General features: G+C 44.6%; 1 protein-coding gene across 3 annotated transcripts in view; it reads left to right on the forward strand.

The window, feature by feature from the left end:
* Positions 1-19,168, forward strand: part of CLDN10 (claudin 10) — a 128,211-nt gene that overhangs the window by 91,840 nt on the left and 17,203 nt on the right. Inside the window, exon 1 of one of the 3 annotated variants that reach the window (XM_082700699.1) lies at positions 11,291-11,583. The exons of the other annotated variants lie outside the window; for them this stretch is intronic. Within the exon in view, the coding sequence (XP_082556825.1) occupies positions 11,364-11,583 (220 nt within the window). The 5' untranslated portion in view covers positions 11,291-11,363. Of the gene's footprint in view, positions 1-11,290; positions 11,584-19,168 lie in introns of those variants that run through there. 3 annotated transcript variants of the gene reach the window in all.

The raw sequence follows: 19,168 nt of genomic DNA on the forward strand, positions 1-19,168 counted from the left end.
TCCGCCGATGGAAGGTGCCTGTGTTCTGGTGGAGATTCTGTCCATTTCACTCGCCGCATCTACAACGTGGGAAAGGACGCCTGGAGTGTGATAGGCCCCCAATAACTACACTTTGAATTGTTTCAATGAATGCGTAATGCCGTGCTCACCATGAAAGCAAAAACTGAGCCAACCGTATAGCTGCTTGAGCTTCTCGCGGCAGGGAACCCCCAGCTCTTACAATGGCTTCCCCCAAGCTCTTGGAATCCCCAAATGTCAAACCAGCCGCCTGGCTGTAACTTTTTCTAGCCACAGTTCCCGCAACCATCATTGGTTCCTCCCAGGTTTCAGGGATGTTCCGCAGTTGCTGGCTGCCTCTGCTTTCTCAGTCATGATCCTCAAAGGGACGTTCCACAAGTTCTGTGGCCACTGGGGACGCCCTCAAGCATATGGGAGAGGAAATACGGCACAAAGATCAATGGGCAGGAGAACGTGCCTTTGGGGCACATCAAGCAAATAAAACATAATGTTGGGGCGTCTGGGTGGCTCAGTGGGTGAAGCCTCTGCCTTCAGCTCAGGTCAAGATCTCAGGGTCCTAGGATTGAGACCCGCCTTGGGCTCTCTGCTCAGCGGGGAGCCTGCTTCCTCCTCTCTCTCTGCCTGCCTCTCTGCCTACTTGTGATCACTCTCTCTGTCAAATAAATAAATAAAATCTTTTAAAGAAATTAAAAAAAAAAAAAACCCAAAGGGGCGCCTGGGTGGCTCAGTGAGTTAAAGCCTCTGCCTTTGGCTCAGGTCATGATCTCAGGGTCCTGGGATTGAGTCCGCATCGGGCTCTCTGCTCAGCAGGGAGCCTGCTTCCTCCTCTCTCTCTCTGCCTGCATCTCTGCCTGCTGTGATCTCTCTCTGTCAAATAAATAAATAAAATCTTTAAAAAAATAACGTTTGGTTATAAGGTGCTTCTCGTTACAAGTTTGTTTTGCCTCCCTCCTCATTCCACACATACATATAAGCTCATCTGAAAAATCCTCTTTGTCATCTTTCTTTTTTTTAAAGATTTTATTTATTTATTTGACAGAGATCACAAGTAGACAGAGAGGCAGGCAGAGAGAGGGGGGGGGGAAGCAGGCTCCCTGCTGAGCAGAGAGCCCGATGTGGGGCTCGATCCCAGGACCCTGGGATCATGATCTGAGCCGGAGGCAGAGGCTTTAACCCACTGAGCCACCCAGGTGCCACCCAATCCAGGTTTTAAAGAGAAAACATCTGAGGCGCCCGGGTGGCTCAGTCAGTTAAACATCTGACTCTCGATTTCAGCTCACGTCGTGATCTCTGCGTTGTGGGGTTGAGCTCCAGGTCGTGGGGTTCATGCTCAGCAAGGAGTCGGCTTGGGATTCCTTCCTTCTGCTTCCCCCCAACTTGCATGTGCGCATGCGCAAGCTCTCCCCGAACTCAATAAATCTACAAAAAAATGAGAGAGAACACATCTTCCTCTGTTATTACACATTACTCTGGTTTCCCTTTTACTTCCATCTCTTTGTTTCTCTGATACACACACATCTGCCTCCCTGATATCTCAGTGCAATATTCCAAACTTCTCTCATCATCCGGTAAGAGGAGGTAATGTCTGGAATTTTTTTTAGTCACGTTTTTTTTTTTTTCTTTTTCTTGTCTTTTTTTTTTTTTTTTACATGGAACGCTTCAAGAATTTGTATGTCATCCTCACACAGGGGCCATGCTAATCTTCTCTGTATCCTTCCAATTTTAGTATCTGTGCTGCTGACGTGAGCACTTACGTTTTATTTAAACAATCTCTATACCCAACGTGGGGCTTGAACTTATGACCCCGAGGATCAAGAGACACGTACTCTTCCGACTGAGCCAGCCAGGTGCCCCTGGAATGTTTCAGTATTTGTATTTTTTTTTTTTTAATTTTTAAGCACATATCTTTAAACGGCTACAGAATTTGAATGAGTAGGATATCATTTAAACAAATAAGAACGTGAACTTTGGAAATGAAGAAACTTGGGTTTCAGAGTAATATAATAATTATATAGCCAAATGGAACAAGTATTGCGGATGTGAAAAAACAAAAACAAAAAACAAAAAACAAAAAACATCCCGCCCTGCTGTCGGTGAGCCCATGGGATCTAACCCTTCCAGAAACAACTCAGAAGTACCTAGTGAAAAAGGGAAAAAAGCAAAACCAAAAACAAAACCCTTGCATTTTACATCTGAATGGGACCCTTTTCCTTTGTTTTATTGCAGCGCACTTTTCTTTAGCTAAGATGGGTCCCAAACGTCATCAGAAAACAAAATAAACATAAGAAAGACAGTCCAGAGCAAGGGGAATTTCTTACACCACAGAAAACCCCCAATTCAGGACAGTGAGAGAAAAGGGCTGTAAGGGAAAATTCTTGAATTCTAACTGGCTGAGAGCGTGGCACAGGACCCAAAGCATGGAATAGACAGAACAGAGTACTCCAATGAACTTTTTATAATGTGTGTGTGCACATACATATACGTATATACACATGCGTGTACATTTCTTCATCTACACATGCACAAACACACGTACATTTCAAGAAAAGTGTTGCAGAAACCAACTGTGATACAATGAATCAGCATTGCCTGGGACATCATTAAACAGCATGTGATGAACTCCAGTTCATCTCTTAAAAGACTTATCGCACGATGAAATTAAATAAGGAAATTATTATTAAATAAGGAAATTAGGTATCCTGTTCAAATACCTCTGACTATAAAAGCCACTCTCTGAAAAATAAAGACAAAAACAAAGCATCTAGAATTGTGTTGATTCATTTTATGTCTGTATTTGGTCATATACCCAGGGATTTTTTTTTTTAAGATTTTATTTATTTATTTGACAGAGAGATCACAAGTGGGCAGAGAGGCAGGCAGAGAGAGAGAGAAGGGTTAGGAAGCAGGCTCTCCACCGGGCAGAGAGCTTGATGCAGGGCTTGATCCCAGGACCCTGAGACCATGACCAGTGCTGAAGGCAGAGGCTTTAAACCCTCTGAGCCACCCAGGCGCCTCTACCCAGTGGATATTGATGGAATACACAACTTCACAGAGTTGTGTTGGTAGGAGGCAACATAGTACAAAAGACTGTGACTCTAGGACCAAACCTGGCTTCCACCACCTCCTAGAGTAAGTGACTTCACCTGTCTTTTGTTTGGTTTCCTCATCTCTATCTACAAGGGAATGATAACAACCCACTTCATGGGGTTGTTACTAAATGGGTGACTGTACCTAAAAGGTACCCATACAAGTTTTAGTAGATAAAAATAGAAGAAAACCTACATTTTGGAAGGAATCATCATCAATTATTTGCTTCTGGGTATGTTTCTGTAAGAATTTGCATTTTTGACCCTTAAAGAATTCGTTGTAAACGTCCAATAATGTTTGCCATGAAGCGAGCCAAACAGTAAACATGGAGCTCCTGAGTACTTTGGAATACATTCTCACCAGTTGTATTTAGAGGACCGCAGAGAGGGAAAATCTCTTCCTATGTAACGGTCACTGGAATGTTCTGCTTCCCCCCTTACACAAACTCATGTGGGAAGGCGAGGGCTGTGGACGCAATCTCCATCCTCTCTTGTGCCCATCCGTCTCCTTTTTCACTGCAAAGATTCTCTTCCCAACCACTGTTTGGTGGTCCGCTGGCCCCCTCCCCTACGTTTCTGTTCCTCTTCTTCTGTCATGTAACTGTCCATCCTCTCTGACTTTCAACTGTTAAATTTCCTACCGTTGCCACACTTCCCTTTGGACACCCCCCCCATTTCTTTCCCTTGGATTAATCTCCCTCTTGCTTCCTGGTTTTTCTTCCTCTGCTCCTGCATCAACCTCTTCTTTGTTGACACGCTACCAAATACTTTCTCTTGCCTGATTCCTTGTTTGCCTTCTGTCCCCTACATCACCCCGCTTCATTAGCGAATTCGACTACCCTGCTTTAATCACATTTTTCATAAGCAAAAATAAGAATTGAAAATAAAATAAAATCATATTATCTTCATGCCCAACCCCTCCCCCGCAACACGCACACCTGTACATACACAGTCCTTTCAATAAAGCAAAGGAGCGAGAGCGATGGCAGGAAATGGTTGATAGAAAAGAAAGCATGGGGGCACCTGGGGGGCTCAGGGGGTTAAAGCCTCTGCCTTCGGCTCAGGTCATGATCCCAGGGTCCTGGGATGGAGCCCCGAGTCGTTGTCGGGCTCTCTGCTCTGCAGGGAGCCTGCTTCCTCGTCTCTCTCTGCCTGCCTCTCTGCCTACTTGTGATCTCTGTCTAATAAATAAAACTTAAAAAAAAGAAAAAGAAAAAAGAAAAGAAAGCATGGAAGACAGCAAAGGAAAACTCTTGCCTTTCTTCTCTCCTTGTTGATTTGGTCTGTGGCTGGTCAAGATCATTATTAGGAATCAGACTCAGAGACTTTCAGAGCTCCAAGTGGTCTTGGAGACCATCAGAATAACTCCTTCATTTTATTAATTAGGAAGCTGCAACTCAGAGGGGAAAAAAAAAAAACAACCTAACTTGTCCTAAACATACAGATTTACTTGCTGCCCAATCTGAGTGGGTAGGATTTATTAGGATTCATGAGATGCTTATTGACTAGCGAAATACAACCAATCGATCTGCAAGCACGGGAAGATTCTAGCATCCCTGAGTGAGAGTCCTTTCTGGCTGGAGGGGTATTCATCAGGATAGCTGTGAGCTACTGGGGGCCAAAACTTACCCCTCCAGAGGATCAAGAGGAATCTAGATGGCCCCAAGTACCTCAGAATTGGGAATGAAAGCATTTTTTATATTCAAATTCAATTAATTAACATAGAGTATTATTAGTTCCAGAGGTATTCAGTCATTAATCAGTCTTTTACATCACGTGTCCTCCTTAATGTCCAACACCCAGTTACCCTCCCCTCTCCCTCCCCTCCTGCAACTCTCCGTTTGTTTCCCATGATTAAGAGTCTTCTCTTATGGTTTGTCTCCTTCTCTGATTCTGTCTCGTTTTATTTTTCCTCCCTTCCCCAATGATCCTGTTTTGTTTCTTAAATTCCACATACAAGTGAGATCAAATGATAATTGTCTTTCTCTGACTGACTTATTTCACTTAGCTTAACACTCTCTAGTTCCATCCCTGTGGTTGCAAATGGCGAGATTTCATTTTTTTTTTCATGGCTGAGTAGTATTCCATTGTCTATATATATATCACATCTTCTTTATCCATTCATCTGTCGATGAACATCTGGGCTCTTTCCATAGTTTGGCTATTGTGGACATTGCTGCTATAAACATTCAGGTGCACATGTCCCTTCGGATCACTACATTTGTATCTTTAGGGTAAATACCCAGTAGTGCGATTGCTGGGTCGTAGGATAGCTCTATTTTAAACTTTTTGAGGAACCTCCATGCCATTTCCCAGAATGACTGCACCAGCTTGCATTCCCACTAACGGTGTAGGAGGGTTCCCCTTTCTCCACATCCTCACCAACACCTGTTGTTTCCTGACTTGTTACATTTAGCCAGGGATTTAGTGCATTTTAAATGTAATGCAGGAAAAACAAGTCCACAAAACACATGTCACCAACTTGCAACAGGTCCATTGAAACATTCTTCTTTTTTTTTTTTAGATTTTATTTATTTATTTGTCAGAGAGAGAGAGCACAAGTGTAGGGAGCAGCACACAGAGGGAGAAGCATGCTCCCCAAAGAGCAGGGAGCCGGATGCAGGACTCGATCCCAGAACCCTTGCATCTTGACTCGAGCTGAAGGCAGAGGCTTAACAGACTGAGCCACCCAGGCGACCCCCCCCCCATGAACTGTTCTGATACAGTACAGCCTTAGACAATACCAAATGCCAAAATAAAAACACTGTTTCCTCATAATTTGCAGAAAAATTATATATATACATACATATATACACACAAATATATGATTAATGATGCATTGATAAGCATGAGTGTTCATTCCCATAATACTCCTATCACTCTGTAGTAGCTTTCCTGCTAAGGAGATTATAAATATCATAGAATTTGCCTCGATAGAATTAGTGTAGAGCATTAAGATAAACAGAGTCTTAGGGAAAATGGAAAAAGAACACAGATATGCTATTTTACTCTCTTAGTATCGGCATTAATGTCTTCTCTAACATGGTGTAACAGTATTTGGCTTCTGGGTAGTTGTTTTAGTTAATACTACTTTATCAGAACTTAGTTTCTTCCCAGCTGATTAGCAGCACCCACCTCCCTTGCGTCTAGGAAGGAGCTAATGTCTACTGAAACCAAATTTGATGCCTAGAAAATCCTTGAGTTAAGAGGCACACCTGTGTTGTTTGGCAGGTGAGTTGAATCTCAAGTAAAGAATTTCTGCAAATCTCCTGTTAAGTCGGCTAAACTGGTTTCACTCCTATTAAACAACCCTGGGGCAGGGGGTGGGGGGAGTCCTCTATTTATCCTTAATAAGCATAATAATGCCCAAGAAATAACTTCCAATGCTAATCTCAGTGGTGTAGGTCTCAAAAGGGGAAAAGTTCAGACTATCTTTCAGGACATTCGATGGCTCCTTGTCAAATTTATTAATTTATAGATCAATTAGCATCATCATATTGGAAAAAAATCCATGGTTTTTTGTAAAGACCAGAATATTGTTAGTTAATTAAGATGTTACTTTGAATAACTTGGAGAAACAACTTTCTAGCTGTATTCACACAATATTCAAAGAATGGGGGCACCGGGGTGGCTCAGTGGGTTAAAGCCTCTGCCTTCAGCTCAGGTCATCATCCCAGGGTCCTGGGATCTCAAGCCCCACATCGGGGCCCTCTGCTCAGCAGGGAGCCTGCTTCCCCCTTTGTCTCTGCCTACCTGTGATCTCTGTTTGTCAAGTAAATAAATAAAATCTTTTAAAAAAAATTAAGGATAGATCATCATGAATAAGTAAATAAAAATTTCAGTGAACTGAATCCTGAAGAAAATAAGGAAGCATTTATCAACGGAAAGGTACTCTGTAAATAGGTTTGCAGATTAACTGCAAAGGTTATCTGGGAATCTATAATCTTAAAGTGAAATAGACCATTTATTTAGAGATTTTTAAAAAATTTCTATTCAGTCTTTTTTTATTTTTTAGATATTCTTATGTTGAAGTATGTTGTTGCCTAGTCTGAGGTTTCTTCTGACTGAACAGGTTTTGAAATATATAGAATATAAGACGTTTTAAAATAGATGCTTGATTCATTACATAATGCTCTTTAGGTACTGAAGGAAGTTAACATTTTCATCTTTTGGTCAGGCACTTGTGGGTTCTAAAATAAAACTCTTTGGCAATTATGCAGGACGTGCCAGGGAAGAAAAAGAAAGAGTTTAGGCTCTCTAACCTCATACAACGGACAAAGGATAAAAGTAAAAGAAATGAATCAAATCCACAGGCGTGACGACCCTAGTCTGTTTCAGCAGGCAAAGGAGCTAATAGCATTGCCATCCAGGTCTTAATTTATGGATCCCTTGAGGTATTTTCAACTGCTTTGAAGTTGAAATTGTGGGCCACGGTCTCTTTTTTACTCTTTTACAGAGTAAAAGAATATTTCTTTTTTCAAAGTTTTCCCAAGAGATTCATTTTCTTTCTCTCTATAATGCACACCATCTGTTTTACTAAACTAACAGTTTATAGCCATATATATATATATATCTATCTCAACCAGTCAGAGCTGTGGTTCCCAGCCTGGTTATACACTTATACACTAGAAGCTTTGGAAAACTCACTCCCGGCATTACCCCCAGAGATTCTGGGCTTCAATAAGTGGTCTGGTGATGCAGCAGAGAGAAAGAAAGTCTTTCTTGGAGTTCCAAGTTGGAATTCTTGGAGGATTTTTTTTTCCCCCCTCTGGAAACTATGTTGAAATGGTGATCCAGATTCATGGATTCTTTTTTTAAGATTTACTTATTTAGGGGCACCTGGGTGGCTCAGTTGGTTGGATGACTGCCTTCAGCTCAGGTCATGATCCTGGAGTCCCGGGATCGAGTCCCCCATCGGGCTCCAGCTCCACAGGGAGTCTGCTTCACCCTCTGACCTTCTTCTCTCTCATGCTCTCTCTCTATCTCAAATAAAAATAAACAAAATTAAAAAAAAAAAGATTTACTTATTTATTTTAGAGAGAGACGGAGAGAGTGAGCCCACATGAGCAGGAGGAGGGGCAGAGGGTGAGAGAGAAACCACAAGCATGCTCACCGAGCATGAACCTGCACAGGGGCTCGATCCCAGGACCCTGAAATCATGACCTGAACGGAAATCAAGAGTCCACCACTTAACGGACTGAGCCACCCAGGCACCCCTGGGTTTATGGATTTTTTTAAAAAAAGATTTATTTATTTATTTATTTATTTGACAGACAGAGATCACAACACAAGTAGGCAGAGAGGCAGGCAGAGAGTGAGAGGAGGAAGCAGGCTCCCTGCTGAGCAGAGAGCCCAATGCGGGGGCTCCATCCTAGGACCCTGAGATCATGACTTGAGCAGAAGTCAGAGGCTTTAACCCACTGAGCCACCCAGGGGCCCCTTATGGATGTTTTTTAAAGTACAATAGGGAAAGCTACATAATCTGTTAAGTAAACATTCAGGGGCTGGTCTAAAACACCAAACCATTCTTCATAGTTCTTTCTTTAAAACACACAATGAGCTTTGATTCCAAACAATGAAATCTAGAACCAACCTATTATTAAATTAGGAACTGCTTGAGTCTTCAGAGCACAATACTATACATTTTTGTGTGTCAAATGACTCAGGGTTTTTTCTGGAAGAAAAAAAAAAAAAAGAAAGAAAGAATCAATAAATTTAGTACCTGCCAGGAGGAAGACACTAGGAGGCTGTCAAACAAGGCTAGAAATAAAGTACAAAACCCAAATACATGCAATTTTGAATTTTAGGAAACGCCATAGGGAATGTCCTGGTTCATGATTTTTTGTGTTTTCTGAATAGTAAACTGGGTTAGAAATAGATCAGTCAGAAAAGAATATGGCAGAGAGACCCTCATGGAAATACACTGGAGGGCAAGAAAGGAGGTGATAAAAGCTCATTAAAAGGCAAATCATACAAAAGAATAGTGGACAGTTTGTAGTCAATAGAGAAAGGTGATCTATTCGAACAGCAGCAAAGATGAGAAGGATGAGGGGTACCAGGTGCTTCCCAAACTCTTTTGAAGCTTGACACACCGGGACAAGGTGGGACCAAGAGCGGTACAGAAGTGGAACCATGTGTGCGTCCCACCGTGTACACACCATCTTCACCCTTATTCCCATTCGTACAAAGCATGACCCGACCGTGCACACACAACACAGCTGCCGGGGCTGCTGCCTGGCTCCAGAGTAGGACTTACCTTGTATGGTCTCAGCACAGATGATGGCATTTAGGTGGAAGAAAAAGAGACAGGGTTGAGGCGCTTGAGTGGCTCAGTCCATTAAACATCTGCCTTCCGCTTGCGTCATGATCCTGGGGTCCTTGGTTTGAGCCCTGCATCAGGCTTTCTGCTCAGCAGGGAGTCTGCTTCTCCCTCTCCCTGTGTGCCCTCTCTCTCTCTCTCTCAAGTAAATAAATAAAATCTTAAAAAAAAAAAAAAGGAAAAGAGGTTTGAGCTCATTACACAGAAAAACTTTCTAAAGGGCTGTCAAACCAATACACAACAAAACCAGAACATATGCACTGAACTCCATCGGCCTGAAATTGTAGCATGAACCAAATACTATCTCAAGAAATAGACTAATTGGGCTGAGCCTGGAATGTATCCTAATGGTCTCCAGCGTCCTTCCTAATGTAAATTTCGATGATTCTATAGTCCAAACCTCTCTTTTCTTCACAGACATCTAATCACTTCTACTTTCATTCTGTACCAATTTGGTTGAAACAAAAAGTGACAAGAGCACACTTATGGTGATGAGCACTGAGCAATGTATAGTGTAGTCGAATTCTATACTGTATAACTGAAACTAATATTAACACTATATGTTAATTATACTGGAATTAAAATTTAAAAAGATATTAAAAGGCAGTGACAAAGAGGAATTGAGAAACTCTTCACAATGAGTGAAAGTGTGACGCAGAGGGTTAGCAACTAGCTTTATTGTAGAGGACTGATTTACAGGTTTTTAGACCTTTGGTTACTTTTGGCAAGAAGTGAATCCTGAAAGCTCATACCAAGAACCGCAAGAACTTTAAAGGGACAAATAGCCCCATAATAAAGCCAGCGTCTTTGTTCTCTTATTTATGCCCAGATTCGTGACCTCAGAAACTGAAAGGACAACTTGATCTTTATGTTTAATTCGATACAGCAATGAAGACACGAATGAGTTTATTTTTCATTCAGGTGCAAAAGGTGGCAGTCCCCAAAAATAAAGTAAAACAAGATATGGAACAGTGTTCACTGTGACAGAGCCATCCGCTGATAGAACAGACTCGCAGAACTGGGAGCAAGACCGGACGTCCAGGGAAAATGTCTTAACTGCTTCTCCTACGCGTACTGCTCGGGCACAAGCAGGCCAGCCTTGAGGCTGGAACATTCAAGATCAAAATGGCAAGGAAGGCTGCTGCCACTGAGCTTGCGCGCTCCACGTCCTGCGGTCTTGAATTTAAGCCTGTGCCCCACACATCTTAGGATGACTTTTTGCATATCGCGGGGCCAAAAAAGAACTGCAGAGATTTAAGGGCAAGGCCTATTTCAAGCCCAGAACTGCAGTCGTCCCTCCGTGACAGGCTGAACAGGGTCACGCAGAGGAGCGTAGCATGAAAACCTTTAGAGTTCAGCAAGCCTAGGGCTGCGGCGTGATCTGGCAGGCCGTGTCCTTTCGGAAGGCTTTTTCTGCTCTGCTTTTGCACTCCAGAAGCCGAGCTATTTGCCAGGGGTAGGACGGGGGAGGGGGAGGAGGATGGAGGGGGAGGAGATGGAGGGGGAGGGGGAGGGGGATGGAGGGAGAGAGGGAGGCGGAGGAGGGAGGGAGAGGAGGGAGGTGGGGGGCACGAAGCGGACTGTCCACATCCTGCTGCCAGTCTGTCCAACAGGATCGCCGCTCTCCAGGGTCCCGGCCCCGAGATACCGGGGCTGGGGGCGAGGGGAGCGCAGGCCACGTTTCCCCCAGAACCCCCGACCCTGGGCGCCGGGCCAGCTGGCTGGAGAGAACCCAGGCAGCGAGCCTAAGAGCTCCCCGCCAGCCCTCTCCGCCCCGGAGGGAGCGTCCTGTCCTCGGGCCCGTGCGCGCCCCCTAGCGCCGGTCGGCGGACGGGGCGGGGCAGGGCGGGGCGGGGCGGGGCGGAGCCCCGGGGCCGGGAGCGTGGGGGGCCGTGGCGCCCAGTGGAGGCGCGAGCGCGAGCGCGGCTGCAGCGGGCGGCATGGCGAGCACGGCCTCGGAGATCATCGCCTTCATGGTTTCCATCTCCGGCTGGGTGCTGGTGTCCTCCACGCTGCCCACCGACTACTGGAAGGTGTCCACCATCGACGGCACGGTCATCACCACCGCCACCTATTGGGCCAACCTGTGGAAGACGTGCGTTACCGACTCCACGGGCGTCTCCAACTGCAAGGACTTCCCCTCCATGCTGGCGCTGGACGGTCTGCATCCCCTCGGCCCCTGCCCCCGGCCCTCGCTCCAGCCCGGCGGGGCCGCGGGGCGCCCTCTTGGCCCTCTGACCACCCCCTCCCCGGCCGGACTCCCTCGGAGGCCCGGGTCCGCTTTACCCCCAGGGCCTGGGCGAGCCGCGGAGAGCCCCGTGCCCTTCGCCGCCGTGTCCGGACGCGTGTCCCGACGCGTGTCCCGCGGGGGCGCCTGCCGGAGCCCGGCGCCCCGGGACGGGAGAGGGGGACACTCCTGGGGGGGAGGGTGGGCGACTCAGGAGTCGGGAGGGGGGTGCGGAGGGAAGCACCTTTGCAGTCCCGAGAGTCGAGGACACGGTTGTGGGATCCCCATCTCTCGGGGACTGTTAGGACACGGAGTGACGCTGGTCCCCTGCACCCAGCACTCCCCGAAAGAGCTGGATCCTGAGTAAAGTGGTATCATCCACATGTCAACGCCAAATTTGCTTGTCCTCAACTCCCTTTAACCGTTTTGTCAGTTCTTTTAAAAATAGGCAAGGGGAAATAAACATATTGCGGGGAGTGTCAACCGGTTCCCGCCTCTCCCCAACTTCCTTCCCAAGGGAGAAAGAAAACAACCCCACGCTTCAACAAATGTGTCCTCCTGGGCTTTAATGCTTCCTCCAAGTTTTAGACAAATAAATAGCCCTTGCCTGTGCCGCATTGGTAGAGAATCCTGGCTAGCAAGAATCTTGTGCCAGAGACTGCCAAGGACTGTGTCGGTGCCTCCCTCATCTGCTCTCTGGGTCTCTCTCCTGCGGTTCTTTTGTAGATCGTTTGTTTTCAGTTGTGTTCTCTATTGTATTGACTTACTTAGAGCAACAGGTAGATGGTCACTGGTGTTTTCGTTTATTTTTTATTTTCTTGAAGATTTTATTTATTTGACAGATAGATCACAAGTAGGCAGAGAGGCAGGCAGAGAGGGGGAAACAGGCTCCCTGCTGAGCAGAGAGCCTAATGGGGGGCTTGAACCCAGGACCCTAAGATCATGACCTGAGCAGAAGGCAGAGGCTTAACCCACTAAGCCACCCAGGTGCCTCTCTGTTTTAGTTTTGGGAGGAGTGGATGTCAGCCCAGTTACCATGACTGCTCAAGTTCTAGGTTCGACAGGACTCAGTAGATCCAGGCACAAATTGAAGGATAGTCATTTGCATTACCTCTAGTTTCGAGGTGTTTTCTTTCCTTCTTTAAAAAAAAAAAAAAAGGTTTTGTTTTATTATTCCATGACAGGTTTTTATTTGCATAACGGACTCCATAAAAGACAATAATTAATTCCCCTAACACAGTGTTTGCCACGAAAAGCAAACTGTTGCTCAATGTGGTATTTGATGGAACCTCCACAGACAGGCGTACGTGCCTGGTTTTAGATGGGTGACACCCAGGTCTTGGTCTGTTGTGTAAAAGTAGTAGCTGGGACACTGTTGATGCCCTAGAATTACTGGTGAATTTCCCATGCTCTGTAGAGCACACATTCAGGTAGATGCTTTGAACAGGCAGGCTCTTGTTTCTGTGGTTTACATTCGGGAATTGGGGATTGATGGTTACTGTCCTAAGTGCATCCTTCTGCTGTTAACTGTGCTGTTACCTGAGATAGTGAGCCAGATCCGATCCCAACAATGGTGTTGTCGCCTTATGAGAGTGCACTTAGCATGGAGACTTGGGGGGCAGGTTGGGTAGAGAGGAGGGAGGGGGGTATAGCCCTCAGTTGTGAGGTTTTGGAGAGAGTTGAGGTTGGAGAAAAAAAAGGAGTGACATTAATGTACAACCCGACTTGCAAAATGGCCTTTCATGTGTGCTCACGTGTCTAGGAAATGGCTTAAAAAAACACAAATGACTTCGTACTCCCTGTTGTTCTGCAGTATTCTAAAATTAATAACATACCCTTCCCAGCCAGCACATATAGAAGTAACTCTTTCTAACAACTGCATAGGGTGCATAAGTCTGGACAGACTGGTTTGCCGAACTACTTTCTCCTTGTCGGACAACGGGTCCTTTCCAGCGTGTCGTTGGTGGTGGTGCTGCACTGAAAATCTTAATATTCATCTCGTTGTGCACTTGTGTATTTCTGTAAAGTAGATACTGAGAAATGGTACTGTCAGGGGGTAGATGATAACATTTTAATGTTCGGTTTATAGCGCCAAATCGCAGTCCACCAACAACATACGAGGATGCCTGTTTCTCTGCATTCTCACCACTAAGTTTTTCATCCAGCATCATAGGTGACATAGTATCCTGTTATCATTTTCATCAGTATTTCCCAAGTTTTTGCCAATGATTTTTACCACTTTATCATGTATTTATTGACCCAGGACCCTTTCTTTTTTTCTCTTTCATACATTGCCTGTCTATATCTTGTGCCTACAGTCTCTTGTTTCCTCTCGATATAAATGATTGGTTTTTTTGTTTTTATTTTATTTTATTTCTTTTTAGTGTTTCAAAATTCATTGTTCATGTACCACACCCAGTGCTCCATGCAATACGTGCCCTCCTTAATACTCACTACCAGGCTCACCCATCTCCCCACCCCCCTTCCGTCCAAAACCCTCAGTTTGTTTCTCAGAGTCCACAGTCTCTCATGGTTTGTCTCCCCGTCCAGTTTCCTCTAACTCACTTCTCTCCATCTCCCCATGTCCTCCGTGTTATTCCTTATGCTCCACAAGTAAGTGAAACCATAGGATAATTAGCTTTCTCTGCTTGACTTATTTCACTTATTTCCCATCCACGTTCATACAAATTTGGGTATTCATCCTTTCTGATGGAGGCATAAATACTCCATTGTATATATGGACTGTATCTTCTTTATCCATTTGTCCGTTGAAGGACATCTTGGTTCTTTTCACAGTTTGGCAACTGTAGCCATTGCTGCTATGAACATTGGGGCACATGTGGCCCTTCTTTTCACTACATCAGTATCTTTGGGGTAAATACCCAGTAGTGCAATTGCAGGGTCATAGGGTAGCTCTATTTTTAATTTCTTAAGGAATCTCCACACCGTTTTCCAAAGTGGCTGCACCAATTTGCATTCCCACCAACAGTGTAAGAGGATTCCCCTTTCTCCACATCCTCTCCAACACTTGATGTTTACTGTCTTGTTAATTTTGGCCATTCTAACTGGTGTAAGGTGGTATCTCAATGTGGTTTTGATTTGAATCTCCCTGATGGCTAGTGATGATGAACATTTTTTCATCTGTCTGTTAGCCATTTGTATTGTATGTCTTCTTTGGAGAAGTGTCTGTTCATGTCTTCTGCCCATTTTTTGATATGACTGTTTTGTGTGTGTTGAGTTTGAGGAGTTCTTTATAGATCTTGGATATCAGCCCTTTGTCTGTAGTGTCATTTGCAAATATCTCCCTCCATTCCATGGAAAGTGATTGTTTTTAAGATTTTATTTTTAAGTAATCTCTACACCCAATGTGGGGCTCAAACATACAACGCCAAGGTCAAGAGTCATAGGCTCTACCAATGGAGCCAGCCACGCACCCCTAAATAATTGTTTTTTAACTTTATTTCTTTATCCACACAGTTTCTACACCCAGTGTTGGGATCAAACTCACAACCCCAAAGATCAAGAGTCTTCTGACTGAGCCAGGCTAGTGCCCATAAATGATTTTGTTTTTTTAAGTTTTGGAGGTCACTCCTGGACTTGTTATATACGTTACAATCTCAGCCCATTGCTTGTCTTTACATTTATGACACCTTTTCTTATACAAAACTTTGAAATGTGTACTATGATCAAATTTATAAATTTCCTACCACCTCTGTCTTCTGTGGCTTAAGACAGCATTGCCAGAGTGTTTAGCCTGTGAGAGACCCTCTGTGTCTCTCAGAATAACATCTTGGGGGGTTAATCACACAGCTTTGTTTTCACGTAGAGGAGTTGATATCCCCCATCCTACAAGCTGACCTTCCCGGAGCAGGCCCCGCCATAAGGTGTCTGCTGTATTCCCCAGGGCAGCTGCATCTGGTGGAGGCTGGTTCTGAGAGGTCCAGCCAACATCGCACGGCCCATTGGACTCCCTGACACTCCTTTGAAGGGGCAGAGAAGGCTGCATTACCGTAGACCTTGGTGACCGCAGGCCTGAGCAAGCCAGTCCTCCCCTTCACCCAGACAGAGGCTCTAGATTGAAAAAAGAATCCAAGAAGGAAAAGAGAAGGCCCACAACTCTCTCCAGGCAAAGAAAGAGCTTCTTAGGTATAGATGATGGTGCCGTTTTCCCCAGTATCATCCCTGTAAGGAAAATCAGACCCAGAAAAGCTCAATGTGTAGATTCAAGTTTACGTTAAGACGCCAACTCCACGTTCTGGTTAGTGCGATGGAAGGGAAGCTTTGGTGAGTTTCGTAAAACTCACCAGACGCTGTTTGTACCGTTCATCTTGCAAAGGAAGTGCTCTTAGCCCTGTTTTACAGCCGAGAACACTGAGGCTCCAGAGAGATAAGGTCATGTAATCAAGTCGCACAGAAGGTACATAAGTAGTAGATCCAGAGCGGAGCCTCGGGCTCCATGCCTTCCTCCCATTTCACTCTTTTTGCAGAGGATTTGCAAAAGCCACACAAAGCTACCCACATAAGGAAAGCTCATTGTTTTTTCTCCCCCATCTCTATCAGCTCACAAGAGTGCTACCAGGGCGCTGTCTTCACCAGGTGGATGTTTTCACTTTTGCTCGTTTGAAATGGAAAATAAGGCACACATTTGGAAATCACTTAACTTTTAAGGGACACCTTGAAGGTTTCCTCCAGCGGAATTCGTGAACTTAAAGTCTCTGTATTTTACTAACTGAAGATTTCACGGTGGAACAAGCTGGTGATTTCTGTTTATCTCCAGCTCCCATGCCTCTCAAAGCGCCGCACGGTCTTCATCTAAGAATCATTTTCAGCAAAGTTCTTTTTAGTACCTGCCATCTATTTGTGTTAGTGGGAATGTCTGCCGTTTCTTCCGAGAGAGTTAACTATAAATTATACGGCAGAGAACTTCTAAGTAAATATGTTCATGCCTCAGCACTTTAATGTGTTAATTAGCTATTAAAGGTGTCAGTAAATTAGACCTGTCAAAAATAATGGCCTCCTTGACTGGGTTTTACTACCACTTCACTTACTTGCAAGTTTTGCCCTCTGGAACTGTTAATAAGCAAAGCTGCAGAGGTTAGCCTTGCGAAAGATAAACTCTGGAGTTTGTTGGAACTCACCTGAGGCCTGCATCTGTGGGTATTTTAAGGACTGGTAGCCCCAAATTTACACAACCCAGGCTTACCAACACCTGGAATCCATCTACAGCCAGCAGTCAGGGTGGTCTTTATCCTGCGGAGAATCTCGGTCCCTATTCTTTGTTCCCTCTAGCCAGTGATTGTATGGTCAGGTGCCTTCCTTTGTTCATACAGCAAATTAGCAGTTTCCCCACTGCTGTTGGAGGCTGGAGACAGCTACCTTTCTCTCCAGGTCAGGGTTTTTCTGGTGGTTACTGAGCAAGGACAGCAAGGACCCAAGCTCATCAGGGGTAGTATTTCTCCTCTTGCTTGTGCCAGGAGACCAGTCCTGCTGCAGACCTGAGGGCCGAGACAGGAGAACAGGAAGAGAACCTCAGAAAGAAGTTCTAGGAGGAAACGGTTAAATACAGTTTAAAGACTTCATGGTGTTTTCATATGAAGTCAGATGAAGGATAGAATGCACCACCAGAGATTCTTGCCCCCCACCTACATCTGGGAAAACTCATCCTGTGTTCTAAATGATCAGATTGTAGATTTCACCTTTGCCAGCCTCCTGCTTCTGCTCATCAAGCCCGTATGATTGCGAAAGTAAATGAAGTTTTCTAAGATAATATTTATGCATATCTTATGGAGGCTACCTCTCATACAGACTGTTTTCTCTGCTTCGTGATTGCAGCTAGTCAGCTAACATAACTCTAGACCAGAGATTGTAATAAATCTCCGGAAAAGAAAAATGAAACCACACTGTCCCAGGAGCTCGGGTGGTAAACGATGAGCCAGTTGTGGTTATCCTGATAGATGTTCTCCAGTCTTATGAGGGGCTAAGGGCCTTCCTCTCCATCTGTGCTTCTGCCTGCCTCTCCGCTCCCCGACCCCACCCCCCAGGTCTGGCTGGGGGACTAAGGGTGGAAATTTAAAAAAAAAACCAAAAACAAAACCTGGCTGAGTCTTATGCAGCAGAGATAGCCTTGCAGCATTATAACTGCTACCCAAATAAGCCTCCTTTGTCCTGTTGTGCTAATAATAAATTTGTTTTGCTGTTTTTGATAACCTCACTACCAGCAGAACTATTTTGTCTGTGGAGTTAGTTCACATTATAAAATAGAACGTTGTCACTGCTGTCTATCTTCATGGAGGTCTAAATTTGTTGGAATTAAACGGAGCACTTTCAGAGTACTCTTCAAAACAGATCCTAGCAATGGAATTGAGGCTTAAAATTTCATTTCAAAGCAACGTGGGCTGGAAGTGACCTGTCAGCCTCATTTCTTGAATTTATAACCGCGGTCTTAGAATCATTACTTATCGTAGGCTTTCCCTGGATACTACCAATAAATGACTTGCTGTATTTATGAATCTTTTCAAATTAGAAAACTTAATTCCATATGTAAGCCTGACATACTCCTGTGTTCATTTACCCAACAAGCATTTACTGACACCTGGTATATGCCATCGCTATTTCAGGTTGAAGTATGGCCCCGTTTCAGGCTGAAATGAAAATGACCTTCTGTGCTTAAAATGTATGGGTTTAAATTCTGTTAATTTAAAATTTGTTAGTGTCTGGACAAAAGCCACGTCGAAGTTGACCCCCACCGTGGCTCTGCAAGTAAGAACAGGTGGTTAAGAAAATGGGTGGCGCCAGGAAATGATCAGGCAACCCAAGAGAATGAGGTTTTGGGGGGCTTGGAAAGCATCTATTTATATGTATGTAGTTAACTTCATAATGATGGAGTATTCTTTTAGTAAACAACTCTGCTTTAAAAAAATTTTTTTAAATTTTATTATGTTATGTTATTCACCATACAGTACATCATTAATTTTTGATGTCACATTCCGTGATTCATTGTTTGTGTATAACACCCAGTGCTCCATGCAACCCACGCCCTCCTACATCTGTAGGGCGTGGGTATGAACGCCTGGTGGGTATGAACCCACCACTGGGCCAACCTATCCCACCTCTCTGAAACCCTTAGTCTGTTTCCCAGAGCCCATAGTCTCTCATGGTTCCTCTCCCCGTCTCGATTCCCCCCCCTTCATTTTTCCCTACCTTCTCCTAATGTCCCCCATGCTGTTCCTTATGTTGCACAAGTAAGTGAAACCATATAATTGTCTTTCTCTGCCTGACTTACTTCACTCCGCAGAATCTCCTCTAGTTCCATCCGTGTCGATGCAAATGGTGGACATTCATCCTTTCTGATGGCCGCGTAATATTCCATTGTGTACATGAACCACATCTTCTTTATCCATTCGTCTGTTGTAGGGCATCTCAGCTCTTTCCACAGTTTGGCTATTGTGGACATTGCTGCAGTGAACATTGCGGTGCATGTGGCCCTTCTTTTCACTACATCTGTATCTTGGGGTAAAT

Source organism: Mustela nivalis, assembly GCF_964662115.1.
Source record: "Mustela nivalis genome assembly, chromosome: 15".
Classification (NCBI taxonomy): Eukaryota; Metazoa; Chordata; class Mammalia; order Carnivora; family Mustelidae; genus Mustela; species Mustela nivalis.